This window comes from Microcaecilia unicolor, chromosome 1 (assembly GCF_901765095.1).
Source record: "Microcaecilia unicolor chromosome 1, aMicUni1.1, whole genome shotgun sequence".
Classification (NCBI taxonomy): domain Eukaryota; kingdom Metazoa; phylum Chordata; class Amphibia; order Gymnophiona; family Siphonopidae; genus Microcaecilia; species Microcaecilia unicolor.
Genome location: NC_044031.1, coordinates 643,411,707 through 643,438,801, shown reverse-complemented (window position 1 = coordinate 643,438,801; position 27,095 = coordinate 643,411,707). Strand labels below are relative to the sequence as shown.

Below are 27,095 nucleotides of genomic sequence, written 5' to 3'. Positions count from 1 at the left end.
TGTATTGTTAGTTATCACTGCTGCAACCTTTTGACCATTTAACACAGCTTCTGTGATTGTTTTCAAATGGAACATCTACAACTGTTCACTCTAATTAGTAGCACTGGGAATATTAAAGTTTAGTGTCTGGAGAACAGAACTAATACAGCCTAGTGTTAATTGATGCAACTTTAAGATTATTTTAAACAGAAGATATGGAATTATACAAGCATATCTAATGTACTGGTGGCATGCTTTATCTTCAATATAGTAACCTTTTGGAAAGACTGCTACATTTTGAGGTGGCCAGGAGAAAATAAAATGGTTAAAAACTCCAATACAAGAGGTTACTTTATCCTAAGAAACAAGAACACCAAGGCAGGATGCACAGAAGTCATAATACAAGTATATAGCAGTAAAAAGGCAGGCAAAGAGACTATCAAAATAAGTTTGTTGTGCAGGCAAAAACTAATACTAAAAACCTTTTGCTCTTGAAAGAATCATGCGAACTGTTAGAAGACAAAGGAATAAAGGAATAAAAGAAATCTTGGGCCACAAAGCAATATAAAAAAAAATCATAGGCAGCAATTCTATCACTGGGTGTGTCCAATTAGAAGTCCAGAGTGCAGTACAAGCCTTTTTTTTTATAATGTAAGCTAAACTATCAAAGCACCTAATATGTAGGTGCTCGCATTTACCCCAGCCAAGTGTGGCACATAACTTACAATATTCTGTAACTGGAGCAAGACGGAAACTCACCTATGTCACACCCATGCTCCACCCCCTATGTAGGTCCCCCTTGTTATCTAAGTTAACCATTGGATTTTGTACTGGTTGCATGAATTTGAGCATGAAAATTTAGGCACAAACTAATGAACTAATCAGATGCTAACAATGAATAATCGGAGTTAATTGGCAGTCATTAGGAGTTTCCCTAGGATCTGCCCTACACCCTATTCCATAATATGTGTGCCTAAATTTTAAGGTGCACAACTCCAAAGGGAATAGGGCCATGGGAGGTGCAATGTTATAGAATACTTGAATTTGAGCGCCTAATTGACATTAATTGTGTGCCATTATTTACACCAGCTTTTGGCAGGCATAAATGCTCATGCCTAAAGTTGGGCGTGAGATGCTCGCTAAGCAAGTATTCTGTAAAGGGTGCTCTGTGCAGAGATCCCTTTACAGAATACTAGCTCAGGGGTCCTTTTACTAAGGGGCAGTAAGTCTGCTGCGAACTTGCCATGCACCAAAACGGAACTACCACCTGGCTGCAACAGGAGTCCTTTAGTAGTTCTGACCCCTAGCACATGCCATTACTGGCGTTACAAAAATATGTCCTATTTTTGTAGTGAAGAACTTCACCGGTGGTAATTGCTGCCCGGTTACTGCAGGGTTAGCATGGGAGCCCTTGCCGCCATCTCAGTGGGTGTCGGTAAGGGCTCCGCCCCCTAAAATGACAGCCTTTTACCCACTGTGGTAAAAGGGGGCTTCAGCATGCATTAAAAACATACACTGATGCTAGCACAGGCCCCTTTTTACCGCAGCTTAGTTAAAAGACCCCTTAGTTTGGATCATAACAGCACCTAACTTTGGGCGTCTTTTACTGAATTTACCACTAAGAGGGCATTTGCAGATAGATCATAAAAGCCATACTAGCATTAACAATCAAAATACATAACTCAGTGCTTATATCATCTTAAAATAGGCACTCTAACAATTGATCAAAACGTTGATCAAAACAGTCCGGAGGCAAAGAGGGACTTAAGATAAGTTATTTCTCATTAAAAGTAATGTAGAGACTTTTTATATGATTTTAAAGTTTCCAAGTAAAATTAAAAAGTGATATGAGAGACAAGATCAATGACGATTGCGGCGAGCCATGAGGAATAGTACTTCAGGTAAAACGAGTTGCTACTGAGGTCTCATTAATATTTTTGATAAATGTTTCAATGAATGTTTGGAGTGCCTATTTTGAGATGATCTAAGCACTGCATTATATGTATTACCCCGCTTTATTGGACAAGTAACAAAGGGACCAGCTTAAGGAGATGCTAGCATTTATGTACATTTATGCACACGTAAATGTGAGTGCCTAGGTTTTAAATTTGCCTTTTAGGTGGCAATTCTGAAAAAACTGCATGCTTTTCATGAATGCAAAATCAACAACAGTCAGCCCAAAAGCTGGGAATGCTCTCAGCAGTATTCTATAATGTCAACACAGGTGTGTGCATGCACCCTGAAAGGGGATGTGTTTGGGGCCGACAGAGTGCTTGCACTGGGCAGGCCCAGCATCCAAGTGCACAGGATATATTTTATAAGTGTTGAGGACTTGGATTGTGCATAAGAGACACATCCCAATGTACAACTTCTATAAATAGCAGCTAAATGGCAAAGAAGATATCTTTTTTATGTATTTATTTATTTTATTGGGATTTATTAACTGTTATGAAGAGATTCACCAAGGCGAAATACAGCAGGTTCAGTTGAATATAAACTTACAATTTTGTTAATAGCATAACAATAACAAAATGACCAAATATAAGCATAAATACAATCAATCAGGTAAACTTGGAAATGACAAATTGAAATCTAGTAATAGACTAACATGATTCAATATCAGAAATACGTAAATTTAGCAGCACTATAGAACAATCATATAACAGAAATATGGTAAATGTTGGTTCAATAGAAACAATAATGTAATAGACAGTATAGAAGAAAATTAAAATAACATAGATATGATACAATGTCAACATAATACCAATGAAACACACATTGCGAATATTGACCATTTAACCCTAATCTCTGTTTTCTATTTTTTAAACAGTTATTAATCCAGAAGAGGACACCATCTCCTACTCCATGACTTTCTAATTTTCTCAGGAGTCATTCATGAGATACTTTGAGGGGCATAATCGAACGGCGCCGGCCAAATAGATGGCCGGCCATCTATTTGGCCGGTGCCGCAAAAGGCGGTCCCGAACCGTATTATCTAAAAAGATGGCCGGTCATCTTTCGTTTTTGATAATACGGTTGGGGCCGGCCAAATGTCAGAGATAGCCGGGCTTGAGATGGCCGGCATTGTTTTTCGCCAATAATGAAAACCGAGGCCCAGCCATCTCAAACCCGGCCAACTCCAAGGCATTTGGTCGTGGGAGGAGTCAGCATTTGTAGTGCACTGATCCCCCTGACATGCCAGGACATCAACCTTTTGTTAATTTGATTCTCTATAGTTTTTGGAAGACATTTCAAAACATATCCTGCAAATGGCTGATGGATTTCTAGTTCTTCAGGGTGATTTTAATTTGCCCTTGGATATAATATCAGATAGGCAATCTCGTTGTAACTTATTTATTTATATTTATTTAAAACACTTCTAGCCTGCCTGTAATAAGGCAGGTTAAAACAAAACAAATGTAAAGTCCAAAACAAAAAAAATAATACAAACTCAGGGGCCCTTTTACAAAGCTGCGGGAGGGCTAACGCGCGGATAGCACGCATCAAATTGGCACTACCACTGGGGTAGAGTGTACACCCAGCAGTAATTCTGAGTTTGGCGTGCACCGAATCCTATGGTACAAAATATTTAGCACGTGAGCCCTTGGTCAATGGCTGGTGGTAAGAGCTCAGACTGTAAATAGGCACGTGCTAGTTTTGCACACGCTCATTTCCCGGCCCATTAAAAAATGCCTTTTTTCCCCAACCATGGTAAAAAGTGGCCAGTGTATGCCACGACACCCCCACACTACCGCAGGCCACATTTTATTGTGGCTTTGTAAAAAGACCCCTCAGATACTTACTAAGATTCATAATACAGAGTATTATTTTCACAGTAGAAATGCTTGAATAAGACCTTTAAAGTCAAGAATGACTGCAGTTTATAGAACAAATATGGGGTTGGTGGATCTTTTGAGATTGCTGCATCCTACTGATAAGGATTATACTTTTTATTCCACACTCCATCATTCCTATTCCAGACTAGATTACTTTCTTGTATTTGCTACTTTTCTTCTATCAGTCTCACAAGCCACTATTGAGTCAATTGTTATCTCTGATCACGCTATGATTGCGTTAACTTTTGGGAATATTTATTCCCATATTGTAGGTTCAGCTGGTCTCCTGCAGGATGATAAATTTTGTGCTTTTTTAAAAAAACTTTCTGAAGATTATTGTCAGCATAATAAAGTTGAAGATACTTCTCCAGGAACATGGTCGGATGCTTACAAAGCTACTCATTGGGGGAAAATAATATCTTACTTTGCAAACTTGAATGGAGAATGCAAGTTGTTAATGAATCAGCTGAAGTCAGAAATTAAGTTGTTGGAACAGTCTCTTGTGCAGAAGTATGACTATTGGGCTCATTTTCGAAAGAGAAGGGCATCCATCTTTTGACATAAATCGGAAGATGGACGTCCTTCTCTAAGGGACGTCCAAATCGGTATAATCGAAACCCAATTTAGGATGTCCCCAACTGTACTCCGTCGCAAGGATGACCAAAGTTCAAGGGGGCATGTTGAAGGTGTAGTGAAGGCGGGACTTGGGCGTGCCAAACACTTGGGCGCCCTTGACCCATAATCGAAAAAAACAAGGACGTCCCTGAACGTTTTCACTCGGACCTGTTTTTCTTACGACTAAGGCACAAAAAGGTGGCCGAAATGACCAGATGACCACATGAGAGAATCCAGGATGACCTTCCATTACTCCCCCAGTGGTCACTAACCCCCTCCCACCCTCAAAAAACATCTTTCAAATTATGTCGTGCCAGCCTCTATGCCAGCCTCAGATGTCATACTCAGGTCCGTGACAGCAGTATGCAGGTCCCTGGAGCAGTTTTAGTGGGTGCAATGCACTTCAGACAGGCGGACCCAGCCCCATCCCCCCCTACCTGTTATGTTTGTGGAGAAAACAGTGAGCCCTCCAAAACCCATCATAAACCCACTGTACCCATATCTAGGTGACCCCTTCACCCATAGGGGCTATAGTAGTGGTGTACAGTTATGGGTAGTGGGGGTTTTTTGTGGAGGGGGGGTTGGGGGGCTCAGCACACAAGACAATGGAGCTACAGTATGTACCTGGGAACAATTTATGAAGTCCACTGCAGTGCCCCCTAGGGTGCCCAGTTGCTGTCCTGGCATGTCAGGGGGACCAGTGCACTACAAATGCTGGCTCCTCCCATGACCAAATGACTTGCATTTGGTTGTTTCTGACATGGACGTCTTCGGTTTCGAAAATCTCCAAAAATCAGAAACGACCATGTCTAGGGATGGGCAAATATAGGGACGATGAAATTTAAGGATTTGGTCATCCCTGATAGTATTTTCAAAACGAAAGATGGACGTCTACCTTGTTTCGAAAATACGGGTTTCCCCGCCCCTAGATTTCGCCATTTTGCAAGGACATCCAAATTGCAATTTGGACGTTCCTTTTGAAAATGCCCCTCCACGTGATCCTCACAAAATTGCAAGCCCTTGGATATCATTATAATTGTATGTTGAGTCAAAAAGCAGGCCTCATTGCCTTTAATCAACAAGTTGTTATGAAGAGAGTATTAAGGCAAGGCATCTTTTGGCCCAGTCTTTGTAGTGTAGAGTATATAGATGTAGCCTTAGCTCTTAGGCTGAATGGTATTCTCCCTTTTTTAATTCATAGAGGTCAAAATGGCTTTATATCCGGGTGTTGTATTGCTGATAACACCTAACTGTTGTATAATATTCTAGTTCAGTCAGAGAATTTGGAGGTGCCTTTGTTTGCCCTGTCATTGGATGCTGAGAAAGTTTTTAGTATGATGGAATAGAATTATTTGTTTTGTGTCCTGGAGTGATTTGGATTTGGGCCTATGTTCATTAAAATAGTTCAACTACTCTACACTAATCCACGGACTCGGGTGTCACTTAATGGACTCTTGTCGGTGGGTTTCTTACTAACAAGAAGCACTAGAGAGCATTGTCCTCTCTCTACTCTGTTATTTAATGTTTCTTTGGAGCCTTTGGCTTTTGTTATCAGGCAGCAGCAAACTATAAGGGGATTAGTTATATCTTGAGTTCACTGTAAGATTTCAGTGTATGCAAAAGATATTTTTGTATTTGTACAGGCTCCTTCCTTCGTACCTTTACTTTCCCTTATAACAGAATGCTCAGCAGTGTCTGGCTATAGGGTTGATTGGGATAAAATGCAAGTTTTATCATTGTGACACTATGAGGGGCATAATCGAACAGGGCGCCCAAGTTTTCCTGAGGACATCTTCGCAGGACGTCCCCACAAAGGGGCGGGGAAACACGTATTATCGAAACAAGATGGGCGGCCATCTTTCGTTTCAATAATCTCAACATTTAGGTTGACCTTAGAGATGGTCGTCCTTAGAGATGCTCATCCCCGGTTTTCGGCGATAATGGAAACCGAGGACGCCCATCTCAGAAACGTCCAAATCCAAGCCCTTTGGTCGTGGGAGGAGCCAGCATTCATAGTGCACTGGTCCCCCTGACATGCCAGGACACCAACCGGGCACCCTAGGAGGCACTGCAGTGGACTTCAGAAATTGCTCCCAGGTGCATAGCTCCCTTACCTTGGGTGCTGAGCCCTCCAAAACCCACTACCCACAAATGTACAACACTACCATAGCCCTAAGGAGTGAAGGGGGGTACCTACATGTGGGTCTAGTGGGTTTGTACTGGGTTTTGAAGGGATCACATTTACCACCACAAGTGTAACAGGTAGGGGGGTGGGCTTGGATCCGCCTGCCTGAAGTGCACTGCACTCACTAAAACTGCTCCAGGGACCTGCATACTGCTGTCATGGAGCTGGGTATGACATTTGAGGCTGGCATAGAGGCTGGCAAAAAATATTTTGAAAGTTTTTTTTTAGGGTGGCAGGGGGTTAGTGACCACTGGGGGTGTAAGGGGATGTCATCTCTGATTCCCTCCAGTGGTCATCTGGTCAGTTCGGGCACCTTTTTGAGGCTTGGTTGCAAGAAAAAATGGATCAAGTAAAGTCGGCCAAGTGCTCATCAGGGACGCCCTTCTTTTTTCTATTATCAGCCGAGGATGCCCATGTGTTAAGCACGCCCCAGTCCCACCTTCGCTATGCTTCCGACACGCCCCCAGGAACTTTGCTCGTCCCCGCAACGGAAAGCAATTGAGGGCACCCAAAATTGGCTTTCAATTATGCCAATTTGGGCGACCCTGGGAGAAGGACGCCCATCTCCTGATTTATGTCGAAAGATGGGCGCCCTTCTGTTTGAAAATGAGCCCAAAAGCTACTCAGGATTTGGTTAGAGAATTTCTTTTTCATTTGTTGCCTTCTGGAATAACTAATTTGGGGGATCTTATTTGTTCATGTTTTGAAGAAACGATGATGAGAAATGAAAGAGAATTGGCAAGAATTCTTGAAGAGTGTACTTCCAAATGGTCTTCGTATTTCTTACTTGATGGAGTCCCTTTTTCTTATTTGGTGGGGTAGATTGGAGGCCATTAAGAGGATTATTGCACCAAAGATACATTGTATTTTGTGTTCTATTCCCCATTTGTTTCCAGGTGCATTGTATAAAACTTTAGAGTGGAAATTAGGCTTTTTTGTGGAAAAATAAACAACATCATTAGATTTGGAAAAGTTGAAATGTTGTAAGGAAAAAAAAGGAAGAGTTAAATTTCCTGATTTTCAGAGGTATCACTTGGGGGCTTGTTATCTTACCTCTGCTGTGCTCTGGCTCTGTCTGAAGGAAGAGATTCTTCAGCTTGTTCCTCTGTCAATTGCCCCTGAAGTTACCTGCAATCATACTACTACTACTATTTAGCATTTCTATAGCGCTACAAGGCATACGCAGCGCTGCACAAACATAGAAGAAAGACAGTCCCTGCTCAAAGAGCTTACAATCTAATAGACAAAAAATAAATAAAGTAAGCAAATCAAATCAATTAATGTGAACGGGAAGGAAGAGAGGAGGGTAGGTGGAGGCGAGTGGGTTGTTCCAGGCATAGGGTGAGGCGAGGCAGGCGAGGTGAGGCGAGGCAGAATGGGTGGAGCCTGAAGTTGGCAGTGGTGGAGAAGGGTACTGAGAGGAGGGATTTGTCCTGTGAACGGAGGTTTTGGGTGGGAACATAAGGGGAGATGAGGGTAGAGAGGTAGTGAGGGGCAGCAGACTGAGTACATTTGTAGGTAAGAAGGAGAAGCTTGAACTGAATGCGGTATCGGATTGGAAGCCAGTGAAGTGACCTGAGAAGAGGGGTGATATGAGTATATCGGTTCTGGCGGAATATAAGATGTGCAGCAGAGTTCTGAACAGATTGAAGGGGGGATAGATGGCTAAGTGGGAGTCCGGTGAGGAGTAAGTTGCAGTAGTCAAGGCGAGAGGTAATGAGAGCATGGATGAGAGTTCGGGTGGTGTGTTCAGAGAGGAAAGGGCGAATTTTGCTGATGTTGAAGAGGAAGAAGCGACAGGTCTTGGCTATCTGCTAGATGTGTGCCGAGAAGGAGAGGGAGGAGTCGAAGATGACTCCGAGGTTGCGGGCAGATGAGATGGGGAGGATGAGGGTGTTATCAACTGAGATAGAAAGTGGAGGAAGAGGAGAAGTGTGTTTTGGTGGAAAGATGATGAGCTCAGTCTTGGACATGTTCAGTTTCAGGTGGCGGTTGGACATCCATGTAGCAATGTCGGTTAAGCAGGCCGATACCTTTGCCTGGGTCTCCACGGTGATGTCTGGTGTGGAGAGATACAGCTGGGTTTGCTAATTGTCCAGTGCTCTACTCAACTCTAGTAGTTTTCGGTGTTTTGCATAAGTAGTTGAATTGTAATGGTCCTGTGTCATTTAAGTCTATTGTGTAGACTTAAGAGACACAGGAACGTTATAAGGATCCCATGTTAATATTTATGTGAATAACCACTTAGTTTCATGGAACTCTTGGCAGGAGTGTGACATTTGATCTCTGCAGCAAGTTGTATTGAATGGACAGTTTAACTCTTTGCTAGGCTGCATGAGTAATTAAATTTATCATCCAAGAGTTATTTTTCCTATCTGTAGCTTGTGCATTCATTCTGAAATATTAGGTAAATTTAAATGATCTTTCTGATGAGTGGGTTTTGCAGAGTTGTTGGGTCATCCTATTTCATGATTTTATGCATTATTTATTCTGGAAACGATGTGATTGGGTATAGAGCAGGGGTTCTCAAGCCAGTCCTTGGGACACATCTAGCTAGTTAGGTTTTCAGGACACCCACAATGAATATGCATGAGATAGAATTGTGTGCACTATCTCCATTCTGTGCAATCTATCTCATGCATATTCATTGTGGGTGTCATGAAAACCTAACTAGTTAGATGTGTCCCAACGACTGGGTTGAAAACCCTTGGTATAGAGAAATGTTGGGAGCATGATATTGGGATGCAATTGTCCCCAGTGCAATTGGGTAATTTATGGGTTGACATTACCCGTGCTGTTGCTCAACATCAGTCACTCAATCAAAACTTTTTTTTAATCTCATAGAACTCTTTGGACTGCATTTAAAAGCATTCATGCTAATAAATTGATTAGCTTTAATTGTTGGTCCTGTAGTTATGAAAAAGGAACTTTTTCTCAAACATTATTCTATCTGGGTTATTTAAAATTATGTTGTGAAGGGGTTGGTGGCATATACAAGGTATTTTTTCTTTGACTATGCCAATAACTTATGCAACTGTAATTTGTTGATCTATTGTTGTTTCTTCTCTGCAATGTAAAAGCCAAGTTAAGTTGTTTAATCTTTTTATTACCTTAGCAGTGAAATTAATAACTGGAAGAACACTGCTACATTATTAGTGCAGATGTGGTGGTGTTTAGTTTAACTAATATATGAGTCAACTTTCAAAATCACAAGTAACTTCATAGCAAATGCAAAAACTCGCCTAGGTCATAATTTGAAAGAACAACTCAGTCCCTCAGTTTGTACATATTTGCTACAGAAGAGCCCAGAAGACCACAGGACCCACTTTCCCTGCAATAAATGCTTAACGTGAAATTACATTGTCCATTTCTTCATTTGTGAACCCAAATGACAAGCGTAAATATATATTTTTTGAAATACCACGGTGCTCATTTTCATTTTAAAAGTGACACAGAGCAGTAGATGAACATTTTTCTTATGAAAATGTGTAAGTCGTGATTTTTAAAACTCAAAATTGGGACATTTTACTTCACAGTATGTTGGAGGCACATTTTGGGTAGGTTTAAAATCTAGATGTTTTTCAGCGATAATGGAAACAGAAAATAACGTTCAAGGCAAAAGAAAAAAAAGGTTGTTTTTATCTAGACCTGTTTCAGTCATGACTAAGTCATCAAAAGGTGCCGTAACTGACCAGCTGACCACTGGAGGGATTAAGGAATGCCCCCCTTAATCACCCAGTGGTCACTGACTCCTCCCACCCCCAAAGATGTGACAGTGACAGTAGATACTAGGCTGTATGCCAGCCCCAGGTATTATGGCCATCCCTAAGAAAACAGTAAGTAACTGGATAAAGTAAACAAGTGATCAGTGCAGTGGACAATGAACAATGGTACCCAGGATTCGCACTTTAATTCTCATTTCAGTACAAATATGTGAACTCTCTTGGAACATAGAAATACCTCCTGTACCTAAATATACAAGTGACCTGCAAGCCTGAGGGCTATTATAGTGGTGGACCTTTCTCTGTTCCTGGTGGCTCATAATACAATATGAAGGGGTTTAGGTGAGATTTGAACTCGGCCCCTTTATGTGAAGTCTGCTGCACTGACCACTAGGCTGCCCCTCTGCACTGGTAGGATGTCCGTGACTTCAGCTTACTAGGAATCCTACCAGACAGATAGGCTTGGTTTTTTTTTTTTTCTAGTACTTACACATGGACTTTTTAAAAGCATAAATACATCTAGCTCAAAATCATAATCAAACTGAGAAATTTTGATATTTTTCCAGTTTGATTATGGCTGTGAGCTAGATGTATTTTTGAGACATTTTTGACAAAATGTCTCAATTCGGATTTAGACATCATATCAAAAATGCCCCTCCACACAAAATGTGAGACTCAGGTCATCTGTGTCAGAGAGCAGGGAAGCAAGTTGAGCTACAATCCATCCCCCATAATTACTGTTTCCATTGTCTACTCTTGTTTCTGTGTGCATTATTCCATCTTTGTTTATAATTCACCTAGGGCCCCTTTTACAAAGTGGCGGTAAGCCCAATGCGGGCTTACCGCTTGCTAAAAAGGAAGTACCGCCAGGCTATCACAGCAGCCCAGTGGTAGTTCCCACCCCCAGCTCGCCATCATATCCGGCACTGCAAAATCAAATGTATTTTTGTAGCACTGGTGTGTACCCGTCGGTAATCGTATAGTGCCGCGAGCTGCCTGGTTACAGCCGGGTTAGCGAGGGATCCCTTACCACCACCTCAGAAGTTGATGGTAAGGGCTCCCCCTGAAATGGCTGCACAGCAAGTGCTTCATTAGCTGCATGTCCATTTCTTTAAAATAAGAAACACCTACCTTTTACCTGTTGCGGTAAAAGGTGGCCTCAGCACGCGTCAAAAACACACACCGATGCTAGCACAGGTCCCCTTTTGCTGCAGCTTGATAAAAGAGGCCCCTAGAGATCCTGGATCATAGGCAAAATGTAAAATTAAAACCTAAACTACATTTGAAATGGCTACTATTTTTGTGAGTGTCTGTTTCTAGCCAGTAATTTTTTGAGGGCACTGATAACTTCTTTGTTTCTTAAACTGTAAATAATGGGGTTCAGCACAGGGGAGGCAATGGAATAAACTCCAGACATTACTTTGTCAGCCTCTGATTCATTGCTGAAAGCAGGTCGAACGTAGGTGTAGATAACACCTCCATAGAATAATGACACAACGGTGAGGTGCGATGCACAGGTAGAAAAGGCTTTCTTCTTTTTGTCTGCAGAACGGATTTTCAGAATGGCTGAGATGATATATGTGTAAGATATGACTGTTAAAGTGAAACAAGCCATACCCAATATAACATCTGCAACAATAACTATCACATTATTGAGGTAAGTGTCTGAGCAGGCTGCTTTTAACACCGGAGGAACTTCACAGAAGAAGTGGTTAATTATGTTGTGCTGGCAGAATTTTAACCTGAGGATTAAACTGGTGTGCATGATTGAATTTGAGAACCCAAGTACCCAGACAACTGCAGCCAAAAGAATGCAAGTCTTCCTGCTCATAATGGTAGTATAATGCAGCGGGTGGCATATTGCAACATAACGATCATATGCCATCACCGTCAAGAGCAAGAGCTCAGTACTCAAGGCAGAGGTGAAGAGACACATCTGAGCCATGCATTCAGAGTAGGACATAGCTTTCGTCTTTGACTGGATGATCTGTAAAACGTTAGGAATAGCAGCTGTTGTGCAACAGATGTCCAAGATGGACAAATTAACGAGAAAGAAGTACATAGGAGTATGCAGACGAGAGTCAGAGGTAATGATGGTAGTGATTGTAACGTTGCCCAGCAAAGCTGCTATGTAGGTAAACAAGAAGATGGTGAAGAATAAGGGCTGCAGTTCTGGATGATTAGACAGTCCAATCATATAAAACTCTATGGTCATGCTCTGGTTATTTTCTTCCATTATAGCTGAAATCTTTACCTGTAGGAATGAAACAGAAACACATATTAGAAATATAACAGAAATAACCCCAGTCAGAAACCTAGTTTATTTTTCTTAGCCTTGCTAATCCGCTGATATTCAGCTGTACTATGCAGATTATGCTTCTGAATATCACTACAGACCACCTTCATAACTTCCAGATAGTACCAGAGCACTCTGAGAGTGTTTAGCAGTGATATTTAGATTTGTTACTACATATGGGCATAAAGGGCACTGGAGTACATTTGTTGTGCACATTTGGTTTAACATCGTGCATGAACTGAGCATGCGTGGGGAGTCCTGGTGTCAGCAGCTGGAGGCATGCCACTGGCTTTCTCTTTACTGCAGCAGCACAAACAGGAGCAGCAAATTTAATTGCCCTCCCTTCCCCAGTTCACTGTGGCTCCCCCCCCCCCAAAAAAAAAATGGAGAGCTGGCTATACCCCTGGCTAACATAACTTTACAGAACTATCCCTGGGATTTTATATACCGTGATTTAAGTTGCGCACTCAAAGCCAGTTGTATTCTGGATTTGCACATGTAACCTAATTAGTTAACAAGCCTATCAGCACTGTTAATTGCCAATTAACAAGCAATTATTGACACTGGCATTAATTAGAATTTATGCACAGAACTATCTAAGCGTATTAGATAACGTGATGCATGTAAATTCTAAGCCACATAATTGCCATAGGCATGGAATGGGCAGGTCAGGGCATTTCTAAAATCTATGCATGTGGTTATAGAATGCACCTGGTCCACGTGCAATGTAGGCGTCGGCATTTACACCAAGTTTTACTTGACGAAAATACCTACAACTAAATTTAGTTGTGCGGACAGGCGCTTAAATTAAGGCTGATGTTTTTAGGCATAATATATAGAATCTAATCCTCTGTGTGCTAAATTAATTTAAACATGTTACTCTACAGACTAGCATGTGTTATGTTCTAGTGCTTGCTAAGTTTTGCAAGAAAATGAATATTTAAAATCAAATCAAGTACAAAAACTTGTGTGGAAAAAAAAAAACCCTAACCAAAAATTCTGACCTGAACACATCCATAGAGAGCAATTGCCAATTTTATAACCTGTTCTGGGCATTATTGGTAGCACAGGCTAAATATCGAAAAAAAAATAAATGAATGTCCCAAATCCAGCCAAGTAACAGAAAACAGTGGCTCTGTTCCGTTCTCCAGCCCCTTCTCTCTGCTCAGGCTATTGAATAAAGGATCAGAGTAATTGTTTGCTTCTTCTCTTGAGTGTCCAGAGGAGGGCTGGAGATGAGAGCAGAGAAACTGTTTTCTGTTCTATGTCTGTTCTAATCTCATCCTCTACCTTGATTATTCTCCTGTGCTTCAAAAGGGGAAACATAAGGGGAGGGACTAGAGAAGACACAGCTTGATCCCAGGATTCAGAACTCTTATGAAAGCAGAGTGGGTGAAGAGGAGGGAGGCATCCTGGAGCACAGATTATAGAGCTGCAAGTGATTTTTGGAGATGAAGAGGAGGCAAATACAAGAAATGTAAATGAAGTGAAGAAGGAATGATTGGGAACAGTGCAGTCAAGTCAGTCACAACAAGGGCAACCAAAAAAAAAGGGAGGAACCACAGACAATGTTAAATAAAGGTGCAAGTGTGTACATCATCTGTGGTTCCCCCTTTTTTGGTCGCCCTTGTTGTGACTGACTTGTCTGTGAGGCTACAAGGGTTATTGTTCTTCTGTTTTTCATTTGAACAGTGCGGTCACACCATGGAGTGATACAAAGGCATTTTAATGTCCTCATTTTTGTTTTCCATTCCTTTGCTCGTAATACCTAACATTCTATTTGCTTTCTTAGCCACCGCCACACACTGAGCAGAGGGTTTCAACGTATCATCAACGATGAAACCTAGATCCCTTTCCTGACTGGTGACTCCTAATGTGGAACCTTGCATTATGTAACTATAATTCGGGTTCCTCTTTCCCACATGCATACTTTGAACTTGCATACATTAAACGTCATCTGCCATTTAGATGCCCAGTTTCCCAGTCTTGTAAGGTCCTCTTGTAATTTTTCACAATCCTCCCGCGATTAACAACTTTGAATAACTTTGTATCGTCAGCAAATTTAATTACCTCACTACTTACTCCCATATCTAGATCATTTATAAATATGTTAAAAAATAGCAGTCCCAGCACAGACCCCTGGGGAACCCCTCTATCTACCCTTCTCCATTGAGAATACTGATCATTTAACCCTACTCTCTGTTTTCTATCTTTTAACTAGTTTTTAATCCAAAATAGGACACTACCTCCTATCCCATGACTTTCCAATTTCCTCTGGAGTCTTTCATGAGGCACTTTGTCAAATGCCTTTTGAAAATCCAGATACACAATATCGACCGGATCATCTTTATCCACATGTTCGTTCACCCCTTCAAAGAAATGTAATAGATTGGTGAGGCAAGATTTCCCTTCACTAAATCCATGTTGTCTTTGTTTCATTAATCCATGCTTTTGAATATGCTCTGTAATTTTGTTCTTTATAACAGTCTCTACCATTTTGACCAGCACTGATGTCAGGCTCTCTGGTCTATAATTTCCCAGATCACCTTTGGAACCTTTTTTTAAAATCGGCATTACATTGGCCACCCTCCAGTCTTCCAGTACCATGCTTGATTTTAAAGATAAATTATGTATTACTAACAATAGTTCCATAAGTTCATTTTTCAATTCTATCAGTACTCTGCGATGAATACCATCCAATCCAGGAGATTTTCTGTTCTTTAATTTGTCAAATTGCGCTACCACATCCTCCAGGTTTATAGAGATTTCATTCAGTTTCTCTGACTCGTCAGCTTTGAATACCATTTCTGGTACTAGCATCTCTCCCAAATCTTCCTCAGTGAAGCTGAAGCAAAGAATTAATTTAATCTCTCTGCTATGGCCTTGTCTTTCCTGAGTGCCCCTTTTCCCCCTCGGTCATCTAGCAGTCCAACCAATTCTTTTGCCAGCTTCCTGCTTTTAATATACCTAAAACAATTTTTACTATGCGTTTTTGCCTCCAACGCAATCTTTTTTCAAAGTTCCCCTTTGCCTTCCTTGTACCCAACCATTGCACTGTTTTATTTTTCATTGATTAGTCCATTTGTTCTCCCATGTTTGCCATTCCTTTGTGGCATGTCTATTCCTCTGCAGGATTCTGTCAAAATCCTTGGAGTAGTGATAGATAAACATCGTTCCTTTTCTCTACACAACTCTGCTGTTGTACAAAGGTCATTCTTCAATTATGTCAGATTAGAGCTGATCTCAAGTCACTTCGCTTATTAGTACATGCCCTAGTAACTTCCCTCCTCGACTATTGTAAGTCTTTTTTTTATAGTCTTCCCTTTGTCAGCTCTGTTGTTTACAACTCATCACTCCTTCATTTACAGCTCATCCAAAAAACACTGTAGTTAAACTAATCCATGGGACAAGAAAGTATGACAGTATTACCCCCTCTCCTGAGGTCTTCCCATTCATTTTCATCTCACATTTAAGATTTTGTTATTTATGCATCATATTCTTCATTCTGGAATACCAGTTTCTGTTTAGGTCACTTGTTCCCTCTCACTCTCTGTTCTCCTCCAATCAACATCTCCTCATCATTCCCTCTCATTTACAGATTGATTCTCACCATGCCAGATCAATTTGCTTTTCTATGGTTATGCCTAAACAATGGAATCTATACCCCTGGATCGTCACACTGATCTTTCTTCTATGGACTTTAGAGCAGTATTGAAAACATACCTCTTCCAAAAAGCTTTCAGTATTATTTAATTCAATCTTAAGACCATCATGTCTTTGTCTGGTTGCTAAACCTTGATTCTGTGGGCCCTTTAGAATTGCCTTGGTCGATTTGTTTTGTCCGTTTGTCTTCCCATCCCTTTTCCCTTTTTTTTTAAAATTTATTATTTATTCATTTAAACAATATTTACAAGAAACATCTTGCTTAGGAAAGTGTCGTATAACTAGGAACTGTTATAAAAGGAAAATACTCTCAAAAACAAGCACATAAATCTATACACTTTCAAATTTATAAGACACTCAAGTCCATAATGGGAGATCCAAGATTTCAGGTAATCTAAGGGGAGAATTATAGTAAAGGAAAAAAGTTACTAGGTAAATCCTTCTCTGCTAAGAAATTATACATTATTCTTTAAAGCTTCTCCATTTTAACTGAGGCTACTAATGCTGACAGGTGTTCAGGTTCAGTAAATACATATTTCTTCCCCCCTAGCCTTACTATGCACTTGCTGGGGTACCTTAAAAAGAAGGCACCCCCCAAGTGCAGAATTTCTGGCTTAAGGAGTAAAAATTGTTTCTTCCGCCGACGTGTCTCCTTGGAGACATCAGGAAATAACAATATTTTGAGACCCAAAAAAGGGTTCTCTTTATTACAGAAAAAAAGGCGGAAGATCCAATTCTTATCAGGTAGTAGGGCGACAGTCGCTACCAGAGTAGCGGCTGTCACCAGTTCAGAGTCAGAAGTCTCAAGCAAAAGAGAAACGTCAATAGGTTTTTCAGTCTCTTGATTCAAGTTCCTTTCTGAGACATATTAAACTTGGGAAAAGGGTGGAAAGTCCTTTTCCTGAACATTCAAATTTTCACGGAAATAACGTTTCAACATATCAAGAGGAAGAACATTTGGAATCCTAGGAAAGTTAACGAATCTCAGGTTATGATTTTTGGTATAATTGTCAAAAACCTCTGTTTTCCGCCTGAGATTAGTTACATCTTTTACCATCGAAGTTTGTAACGTTTCCATCTTCATAACCCTTTGATCAATTTTTTTCATTTTTTCATTTAAAACTTTAAACTCTTCCTCCTTTTTTTTTTCAGGTCAGTTTCAATAGTCTTTACTCTTGGTAAAAACTCTTCAGTTTGCTTAAGAAAACATTGTCCCAGGTTAGACATTAAATCCCACAGAGTGTCTAAAGTCACATTCTTTGGCTTGGCCACTAACTCTTTAGGAAGTTCAAACCTTACTGAAGACTGTAAATCTGCTGCGCTTCGACCCTCAGTTTCTCTCTCCTCAATAAGTGGTGGTGATATGGGCAAACTTCCCTCTATTCCTTCCCCCGATGGTAAAGACGCTTCTCCCCGAGGTTCTTTCGGGTCCCCTACTCCTTCCGAGGGAGACCCCGTCGGGTCAAAGAGGAAGGAACTGGCGCCAAGCGGTTGAGGAGGAGGAGTGCGTGCAGCGGGGCTTAAAGTTGTTTCCAGTCCGGGGGAAGCCAATATCTCCCATTCGCCGGCGTTCCCGGTCGGAGGCGTTCCGCCTTCTTGTATAAGTACCCGTGGCCTCATGAATCGATCCAAAGGACCAGGTAACGGGGATGAATGCGGGGAAGCTCTGCCCGCGATTTTCCCTCGACGTTTAGGCATCGTAAGGAGCGAGGTCTAAGGCGTCCTAGCAGGGCGCAGCCATCTTGGATCTGCTCCCCTTTTCCCTTTTGTTTAATTTAAGTTTTAATTATTTTCTACCCTTCTCCCCCTCCCTTATAAGTATATTTATTGTAAACTAGTTTACCTGACGTGTTCCTGCACTATTCTTTCTCCTTTATACTTCTTTTTGTGTTATGTATTGTACACAGATTAGATTTTGTGATTTGTGGTAAATTAAATAAAGTTTTTTTTTATTTTTACCCCATGCTTTCCCACTCATGGCAGGCTCAATGTGGCTTAGGTACTTATTTGTACCTGGGGCAATGGAGGGTTAGGTGACTTGCCCAGAGTCACAAGGAGCTGCCTGTGCCTGCAGTGGGAATCGAACCCAGTTCCCCAGGACCAATGTCCACCACTCTAACCATTAGGCCACTAGTTGAACCTTGAACCTTAAACCTTGAGAGTGAAACAGGAACTACATGAACATATTGCTGAAATTAAATAATATATGTACTGAGAAGACATATGTCCTTTGGATGAGATGCATCACTTAATGATATTCAGTGACAGCAATACAAGTTTAAATTTATGTGAATAATGTAGTCAGTGAAAGTGAGAAGGTTTTAGAAGTGACGATACAGCATCAAAAACACAAACTGGATGATATTCAAAGTGAGTAGAGTGAGTAGATTGACAAGAAACAGCTGCTGACTGGCTAACTCACATGGTTGCAGCTAGCCATTCATTTTCAGTGGCACTTAAAAGGTCATCATCGCTGAAAATGACCAGTTAGCAATGAGCGCAAAGCTGGCTATGTGGGGAGGAGTTCCAGGGGCATTCCATGGGTGGAGTCTGGTTAACTCCCAATATTCAGACCTAACCAGACAGGTTTAGTGCATAAATAGGACAGCATAAATAGGTTTTCTATCTTTATGTGCTAACCCTTGACCAGTTAAGTCTGAATATTAACTTAACCAGTTATGTGCTAGCCAGCTTTAAAAAAAATGGAAATCCAATGCTGAAGCCCACACAGGATCCAACATTGAATATCCAGTTTTAACACCAGCAGCAGACAAAAAAATGCTGTCTGACGCTGATTGAATATCGGCCAGAAGGAGTGCTATTAGAAAGATAACAGAGGTGTAAATGAAAAATTCCACACAGAATTTACTTTATGGAATACACATGCACTTGCATTTATGTGCGCATGTATACGTGGAAAACAATTTGAGGACAGACATGCTAAAGAGGTAAGAACTACACATGAAAACCTTTTTAAGTGCATCAAGAACAAGAAAAGGAAGCCAGTAGGGCCATTAAATTACAAGGGAGTACAAGGGTACTGAGGTAGCATAAAAACATAGCTGGAAAACGAAATAAGTTCTTAGCTATGGTTTCTGTAGTGGAAGATATTAGGTAAAGTCGTCCAAGTGCTCGTCAGGGACGCCCTTTTTTTTCCATTATGGGTCAAGGACGCCCATGTGTTAGTCACACCCAAGTCCCACCTTTGCTATGCCTCTGACATGCCCCTGGGAACTTTGGTTGTCCCCATGACGGAAAGCACTTGGGGATGTCCAATATCAGCTCTCGATTATGCTGATTTGGGTGACCCTGTAAGAAGGACGTCCATCTTCCGATTTGTGTTGAAAGATGGGCATCCTTCTCTTTCGAAAATAAGCCTGATTGGCTCCCTGTCAAGGCAAGAATAACTTTCAAGCTATATATACTTGCCTAAAAATTCATATTCAGTTTAGTTCCAAGAAATATGGAAGACCTAATAACTCTGCCATTATGCAACATAAGCACAGAATCAAGAAACTACCTCACATTCCAATTCCCCAATTGCAAGAGACTGCAATACATATGAGTATACTCCTCAAGCTTCACATATCTATGCACACAGAATTGGAATGCATTCCCGAAAGCCTTAAAAAACATGAACAACTACTTGATCTTCCGAAAACAACTCAAAGCATTCTTCTTCAAAAGGTTCTTCTATGAAGACTCAGGAGGAACTACAAACTAGACTTGCTAATCAGATAATTCCTTGTTAATTTGATTTTCACCACTAATCTGCACTCCATGTATCTTTCCTACCACTGACACAGATCATTTCATCAAATATAACTACTCTATTTGGTTTGTAAGCCACATTGAAACAATGTCAATTGGAAAATGTGGGATAAAAATGCCCGAATAAATATGTCATCTATATTAGAAAGTAAAAGAGAAAGTTTACCCATACTCCCAGATAGCTAACGGGTAGCGGATTGAATATCAAATTAGTTCCTTCTGACACCCCAAAGAATTGTCCCCTCCCAAACCAGCCCCCGCCATCCTTCCAGAACTTCCCATGAACAGCCCTTTCTCAGACCTGCCCCACTCCTTTGTTACCCTCCCAGCCTACCTTAGGGTCCCTGTTGTTTAGTGGATAGTTGGGGCAGGAGTGAGTGGGCTCTGAGTTCAAAATACCTCTAGTATTTTGATTATCATACCTAAATTCATGAATGTTTAGGTGAAAGTGGTGCAGGCATTTCCAAGTGTAATGTTTGTGGATTATATTATATTTCTAAGACTACTGAATAATATGGGAATTTGTGAGGAGGTATCTGGATAATATGGAAATTTGTGGGGAGGTATACAAATGGTTTGAGGGATTCTTAAGAAATAGATCTTACCAGGTAAAAATGAGTGATGTCTTATCAACTCCATGAATTTCAGAGTGCTAATGGGGTCTTTTACTAAGGCACGCTCACATTTTTAGTGTGTGCTAAAAATAGGCACATGCTAAATGTTAGAGACGCCCATAGGACTACATTGGCATCTGTGGTATTATCAAGCTCACACTCAAACACCTCTTATCCCAATTTCATAATTGATTAAACTATCTATCCAATAGATGTAAAATGTAAAATTCTAGGAGTTATTTCTGACCAACATATTTCCTTCGATGACCAAGCTCATGCAGTATTTACTAAGATGTTCAAGACAAACTGGAGATAAAAAGAGTTAGAACTTACATTAACTAGAACTCAAACACTGAACCTTTCACAATTGGACTATTGTAATGCAACATATTTAGGAAGCAAATAATCCATACTTAATTGCTTCAGACAGCTCAAAGTACGCAGCATGATTAATTTATGGGACACCAACATTTAAGAAATCTAATTTGAAAAGTTGAGGTCTGTTGAGTTTAATAAACCAGTTTGAGTAACATTTATGAGAAGAATACATGTTAGTGCGGGAAGTTGCAGAATATACTTGAAAACTACACATTTTATAGAATTCTTACAATGTCAAACTTTTTTGTAATTTGTAAAAATTGGTCAACTTTAAAAACGTTTTTAGGCAATGCATGATTTTTGAAAACTAGTATGTAAGTTTTAATAACTTGGCATCATTTTGCAAAGATTTTTGAGCTAGTCCCCCTACAAGTGTGCCAAGTATATTCTTGTTCAGTGTGTGTGTGTGTGTGCTGGAATCAGAACATTTTTCTTTGCTAGTCTGTATCTTTTTTTGTGATATTTTAATGTAGTTTTGTTAAATTTTACATATATCCCAAAATTTTGTATTTATAAATTGTGAGTACAATAGGTGATTTTTAAATGTTATTGTGTTTGCTCCCAAAATAAATGAAAGGTTTGTATTAAAATGGTATTTTGGGTATGAGAATGGTTTTAGTTACAAAATAAATTATATGTGAAGGATATCATAAAACCATTTGTATTGTATTCCATTATAGCAAAATATAACAATGTCATTAGTGTGATCAACATTAAACTTTGTCATGTTTTTTATTGTGAGTCTGAAATTAAATGTTTATTTGGTCAAGCTTGTGATAAATGAACAAGTAAACATCATTCAACAAAGTAACAGAAGATTTGTGAGATTTATGAGATGTTCTTATAAAAAAAGAAAGTAAGTAAGGCAGACCATCAATAAAGGCCTGGTAGTTCACAGAAAAACTGTAATTGCATGAACTGTAACCTGGGGTAAGGCTACTGCAGGAAAAGTGGTGTGAGCAGGACAAGTATTTCCTGCCTTCCAGGAAGTAACAACTAGAAAGGTAATTTTAAGAACAAATTAATAAAATCAAGTGAAAAATGGTTTGATGATGTAAAAAAAAGTTATGATTAGCCAAGTTCAGAAGAGAAGCACCAAACCACTAAGCTAGTGAGTCTGTAATAAGTGTAAACTTTCAACCTGAGTATATTTATAGCTTTATATAAACAATAAAATGTCATCTTTCAAACTGTATACCCATAGATAGAAGCAAAAAACAAAACAAAACTGAACAGTGTGCTCTGAAGAGTACTGTCTAGTTTTTTCCTCTAAAATTTCAGGGTTTAATCTCTTTCCAGTGACTTTTTAATTCAGGTGTACTTTTTTTTTAATTTTGAAAACTTAATATGAAAGCAGCCACTGGGCTCTAGAAATTATAACTTCAGTTTTGAGAAAGGTGTCATCCAGGGCTATATTTGTTGCAAATTTAAAAAATAAAAAACATTTAGCACAGTTGGGGGTATGTTTACTAAGGTGCGCTATAGGAGTGTTAGCATTTTTAATACGTGTAAATGGTTGACATGTGTTAAACGCTAATGCGTCCATAGGAAATACATAGGTATGTTAGTGTTTATTGTGCCTTAACTTTAAAGGTGCGTTAAAAATGCTAACACACCTTAGTAAACATACCGCTTTGTTGTCAAACCCAAACTAAGTTAGTGAGTCGGCAATAAGTGTCAATTTTCAACTTGAGTATAGTCATAGTTTTTGATAAAGAATAAAATACAATCTTTCAAACTTCATACCTATGGATATCTGGTGGATTTGAATCTGCCAAGCCCCTTCGTGAAAAACTGCATTGGCTTCCCATTAGAGAACAAGTTGCCTTCAAGGTCTGCACCTTGATTCACAGGATCATTTATGGGGAAGTTCCCGAATACATGCTTGAATTGGTTGACTTACCACCCAGAAATAGATCCAGTCTCTCCTGATCCTATTTAAATTTACACTACCCAGATTGTAGTGGCCTTAAGTACAAATCTACCTATGCCTCCAACTTCTCCTTCATAGGCACACAACTGTGGAATGCTTTACCCAAATCAGTAAAATCAACTCAGAACTACCTTAATTTTAGAAAATTATTGAAGTCCGTCCTGTTCAAGAAGGCTTATTCTCCAGGTTCAACATAATCTGATTAATTCCTGGTTTCAACAAGATTCATTGACACTAATTATCTTATTTTATTTTTTACATATTGTTGTTTAAATGATGCCTATATGTTTACACTCTTACTTTTACACTGTTTAATTATACTTTTCTGTACTGTAGCCTTCCCTACAGTTTTGTGTAAGCCACATTGAGCCTGCAACTAGTGGGAAAATGTGGGGTATAAATGTATTAAATAAAAAAATAAATAAATAAAAGCCAAAAATTGAAAAACCAAAAAAGTCTCCTCTGCATAGTAGTGTCTAGTTTCTTTCTCAAACATTTTAGGCTTTAATCTCTTTTCAATGGCTATTTATTTCAGGTCCATTTTTTTTTATTTTCTAACCTTAATATCTAAGGGACTGCTGGGCTCTACAAATTAAAACGTATCTTTTCAGAAAGCTCTGATCCAGGGCTACATAAAAGAAAGAAACAAAAATTGATGTTCAGTATTATCGCAGTTTACAAGAAGCTGATAGATTTTAAAGAAAATTCCTCAGAGATGGCATCTGAGTTTTCATTTCATTTTCTATACTGCCCTTACTAACTGGCAGACCAGGGCAGTGTACAGACTAAACAAAATTACAAATAAATAGTAGGAAAGGAACTACAATTTTGGATAAGAAAGAAATCTCATACATTCAAACAAAGTAAAGTTAAAAGGTAAAAGAGAGATAGGTAGGTAGGTAAGTAGGTAAGTAGGCCATAATGAATGGAATGGAAAGGGAATGGAATAGAATGGGAACACAGGGAAAAAGCAACTCTGAAAAATGGACATCACCCCTCTGTGCAGGATGAAAAGCAAGGATAAAAAGCCAGGTTTTCTAAGCAATCATAAATTGTTTCAGTGATGATTCTGCATGTAGCTAGAGGCATTGTATTCCAAAGGAATGGTGAAGCGAAAAAAAAGCTCTATGTCTGGTGGATTAAAGAGTAGCTTGTTTTGGGCCTGGGAGAACCAGGTGATGAACATTCAGGGATCAAAGAACATGAAATGGGGAATAAGGGATCATTAAAAAAGATAAGTATTCAGGTAGACCTACCTGAAACGCCTTAAACGTGAGGACTAGTGTTTTATAAATGATGAGTTGTTCCACCGGAAGCCAGTGAAGACTCTGAAGAAGAGAAAAAGTGTGGTCAGAGCAGCGAGAGTGACATTAAACTCTCATAGCAGAGTTCTGGAGTGTTTGTGATGTTCTATTGGTTTTTTTTTTTAAAGAACCTATGTTCATATGTCCATTGGTTATGGCTCTAGGGAGCAGCTATGCAATTTGAAGAGGCCCCAAGTATATTATAGTTTTACGCTACGGTGCAGACTATTATATTTAGAACTCACCAAAAAAAACCAAAGATGCATGCGCAAACCTTCCAAAAGCAACAGATAGCACCAGGAAACAAAGAGGCATATTTTTAAAGCACTTAGACTTACAAAGATATGTGGTAGCCCAAAAAAGGAGTTCCAAAGTTTATTAATAAAAAAATATGCCCAATGATGCCACGTTTCACCTAATAAGGCTGAATCAGGGGTCAGAGGACATTTTTAAAGTACAAGAATAGTATGACAAAAGTATTCCAACATAGAACAAGGAAAGGGAGCAACCTCTGCTGAAACTTTAGAATTCTGCAGAGTTTAGCTCTGCCCTACATGTATTCTTGGTTCTCTTTTTCCTTTTCTAACATCATTATGCAATAGGAAACAGTCAATTCAGTTTCCATCTGCAGATAATTTAATATATAAAATATTTTTTTTGGTCGCTGTTTTATTTTCAAGCAGCAAAAAATATGGAACTCATATTCAAAGTTGTCAAAAAGCATGTGGATTGTGAAGAATTGCAGGAAGACCTTAGGAAACTGGAAAACTAGGCATCCAAATGGCAGATGAAATTTAATGCAGACAAATGCAAAATGATGCACATTGAAAAGAATAATCTGAATCATAGCAATCTAATGCTAGAGTCCAATTTAGGAGTCAGCACTCAAGAAAAAGACCTAGGTGTCATTGTAGACAATACACTGAAATCTTCTGCCCAATGTGTAGTGGCGGCCAAAAATAAGAAACAGGATGCTAGGAATTATTAGGAGAGGGATGCAAAATAAGACCAAAATATTATAATGCCTCTGTATTGCTCCATGGTACAACCTCACCTTAAGTATTGTGTTCAATTCTGGTCACCATATCTCAAAAAATATACAGCAGAATTAGAAAAGGTTCAAAGAAGAGCAACCAAAATGATAAAGGGGATGGGAGATCTGATTGAGGTCTACAAAATCCTGAGTAGAGTGGAATAGGTGGAGGTAAATTGTTTTTTCTGTCAATCAAAAAGTACAAAGATCATGGGACACTCAATAAAACTGTATGGAAATACTTTTAAAACAAATAGGAGGAAATATTTTTTTCACTCAAAGAGTAGTTAAACTCTGGAATTTGTTGCCAGAGGATGTGGTAACAGTGTTTAGTGTATCTGGGTTTTAAAAAGATTTGGACAAGTTCCTGGAGGAAAGGTTCAGAGCTTGCTATTGAGATGGACATGGGGGAAGCTACTGCTTGTCCTGGGGTTGACAGTGTGGAACAGAACAACATCTCAATAATTACATTTTCTAAATAAACAAGTTTTAACAAGTTTCCTAAAACTCATATAATTAGCTGCAGATTTAGGGATCCTTTTACTAAGCAGTGGTAAGCTTCCCATGCGCCAAAATGCACTCCCGTGAGATGTACTCAGGCACCCTGGGGTAGTTCAGGCATATTTGCACACTTTCCCATTGTTAAAAAATAGTTTGTATTTTTTAGCACCAGGGGCATATTTGGGGGCAGACAGTAGGTGTGTCCAATGCTGATTGGTTAGCGAAGCTACATTGCTGTATGCCAACCAATTAGCATATGGTTAGCATGTGAGTGCTTTCCTCCTACTAAATAGTAAGGGCACACGCGCTAATGGCCATGTGCTGATTTGGAAATTAGCATCTGGACATTAATAAAAAAAAGGGAAATGCAGCCATTTTGCAGCCACACTAAAAGTGGCCTCAGCACATGGGGGAACTCACATACTAATCATATGTGCTAAATCTAGAGACACCCATAGGAATATATGGGTGTTTCTAGCAGGGTGTCTCTAGCATTAGCGTGCACTAATTTTTAGTGTGTGTTAAAAATGCTAGTGTGCCTACAGCGAGGCTTAGTAAACAGGGCTCTATGTCCTTGAATAGATTATAAATATCTAGCAGAACAATATAAAGTCACATACCCATTCAATACAAAATTTTAAAAACAAACAAAAGGAGTGTAAACTTGATTCTAGTATTGAGAGGAAATCATCTAAGAAAAGGGGTTGCATGCTCAAAACCATTCTCTCCCCCCTCCCCTCCACCCCATCAGCTTCACAGTTACATTCTGCACAGTTTGCAATGTTTTTAATTGTCAGGCAGACCTAAATAAACTATGATATAATAGTCCAGATCAGACAAAACTAAAGCTTGCAAAACTTTTTGGAACTACTTTACTTACACTAATAGCTCAATATACCATAACATTTTAAGCTTAAAAATGTTTTTTGAATAACATTAATAATTTGATTCTCCATAGTTAATCCAGTAACATTCCTAAAAGCTTAATTTCATCCAGGAGTGGAAGCCCTACCTCTGCTAGTATTGGTGTCAAGTTTGGCTGTACATAAGTACATAAGCATTGCCATGCTGGGACATACCAAGGATCCATTGAGCCCAGCACCCTATCACTGACAGCTGCCAAAAGAACAAGCAATTTGTCCTGCCCATCCTAGAAATACTGTATTCCCTCATCCATTCAATAACATTCTATGGCTTTTTTCCTGCAGGAAGCCATCCAACCCTTTTTAACCGCCTTAACCACCTTTTCTGGCAGCGAATTCCAG

At 39.6% G+C, this 27,095-nt stretch overlaps 1 protein-coding gene across 1 annotated transcript; it reads right to left on the bottom strand.

Annotated features, from left to right (window-relative positions):
• Positions 1 to 11,631: 11,631 nt before the first annotated feature.
• LOC115460543 (olfactory receptor 13G1-like) lies at positions 11,632 to 12,573 on the bottom strand. Its single transcript, XM_030190308.1, has one exon. It carries the CDS (start codon positions 12,571 to 12,573, stop codon positions 11,632 to 11,634), a length of 942 nt encoding a protein of 313 aa, XP_030046168.1.
• Positions 12,574 to 27,095: the final 14,522 nt, after the last annotated feature.

Excerpts from the sequence above, each read along its gene's own strand:
- LOC115460543 (XM_030190308.1), bottom strand. The coding sequence starts at position 12,573 with ATGGAAGAAAATAACCAGAGCATGACCATAGAGTTTTATATGATTGGA.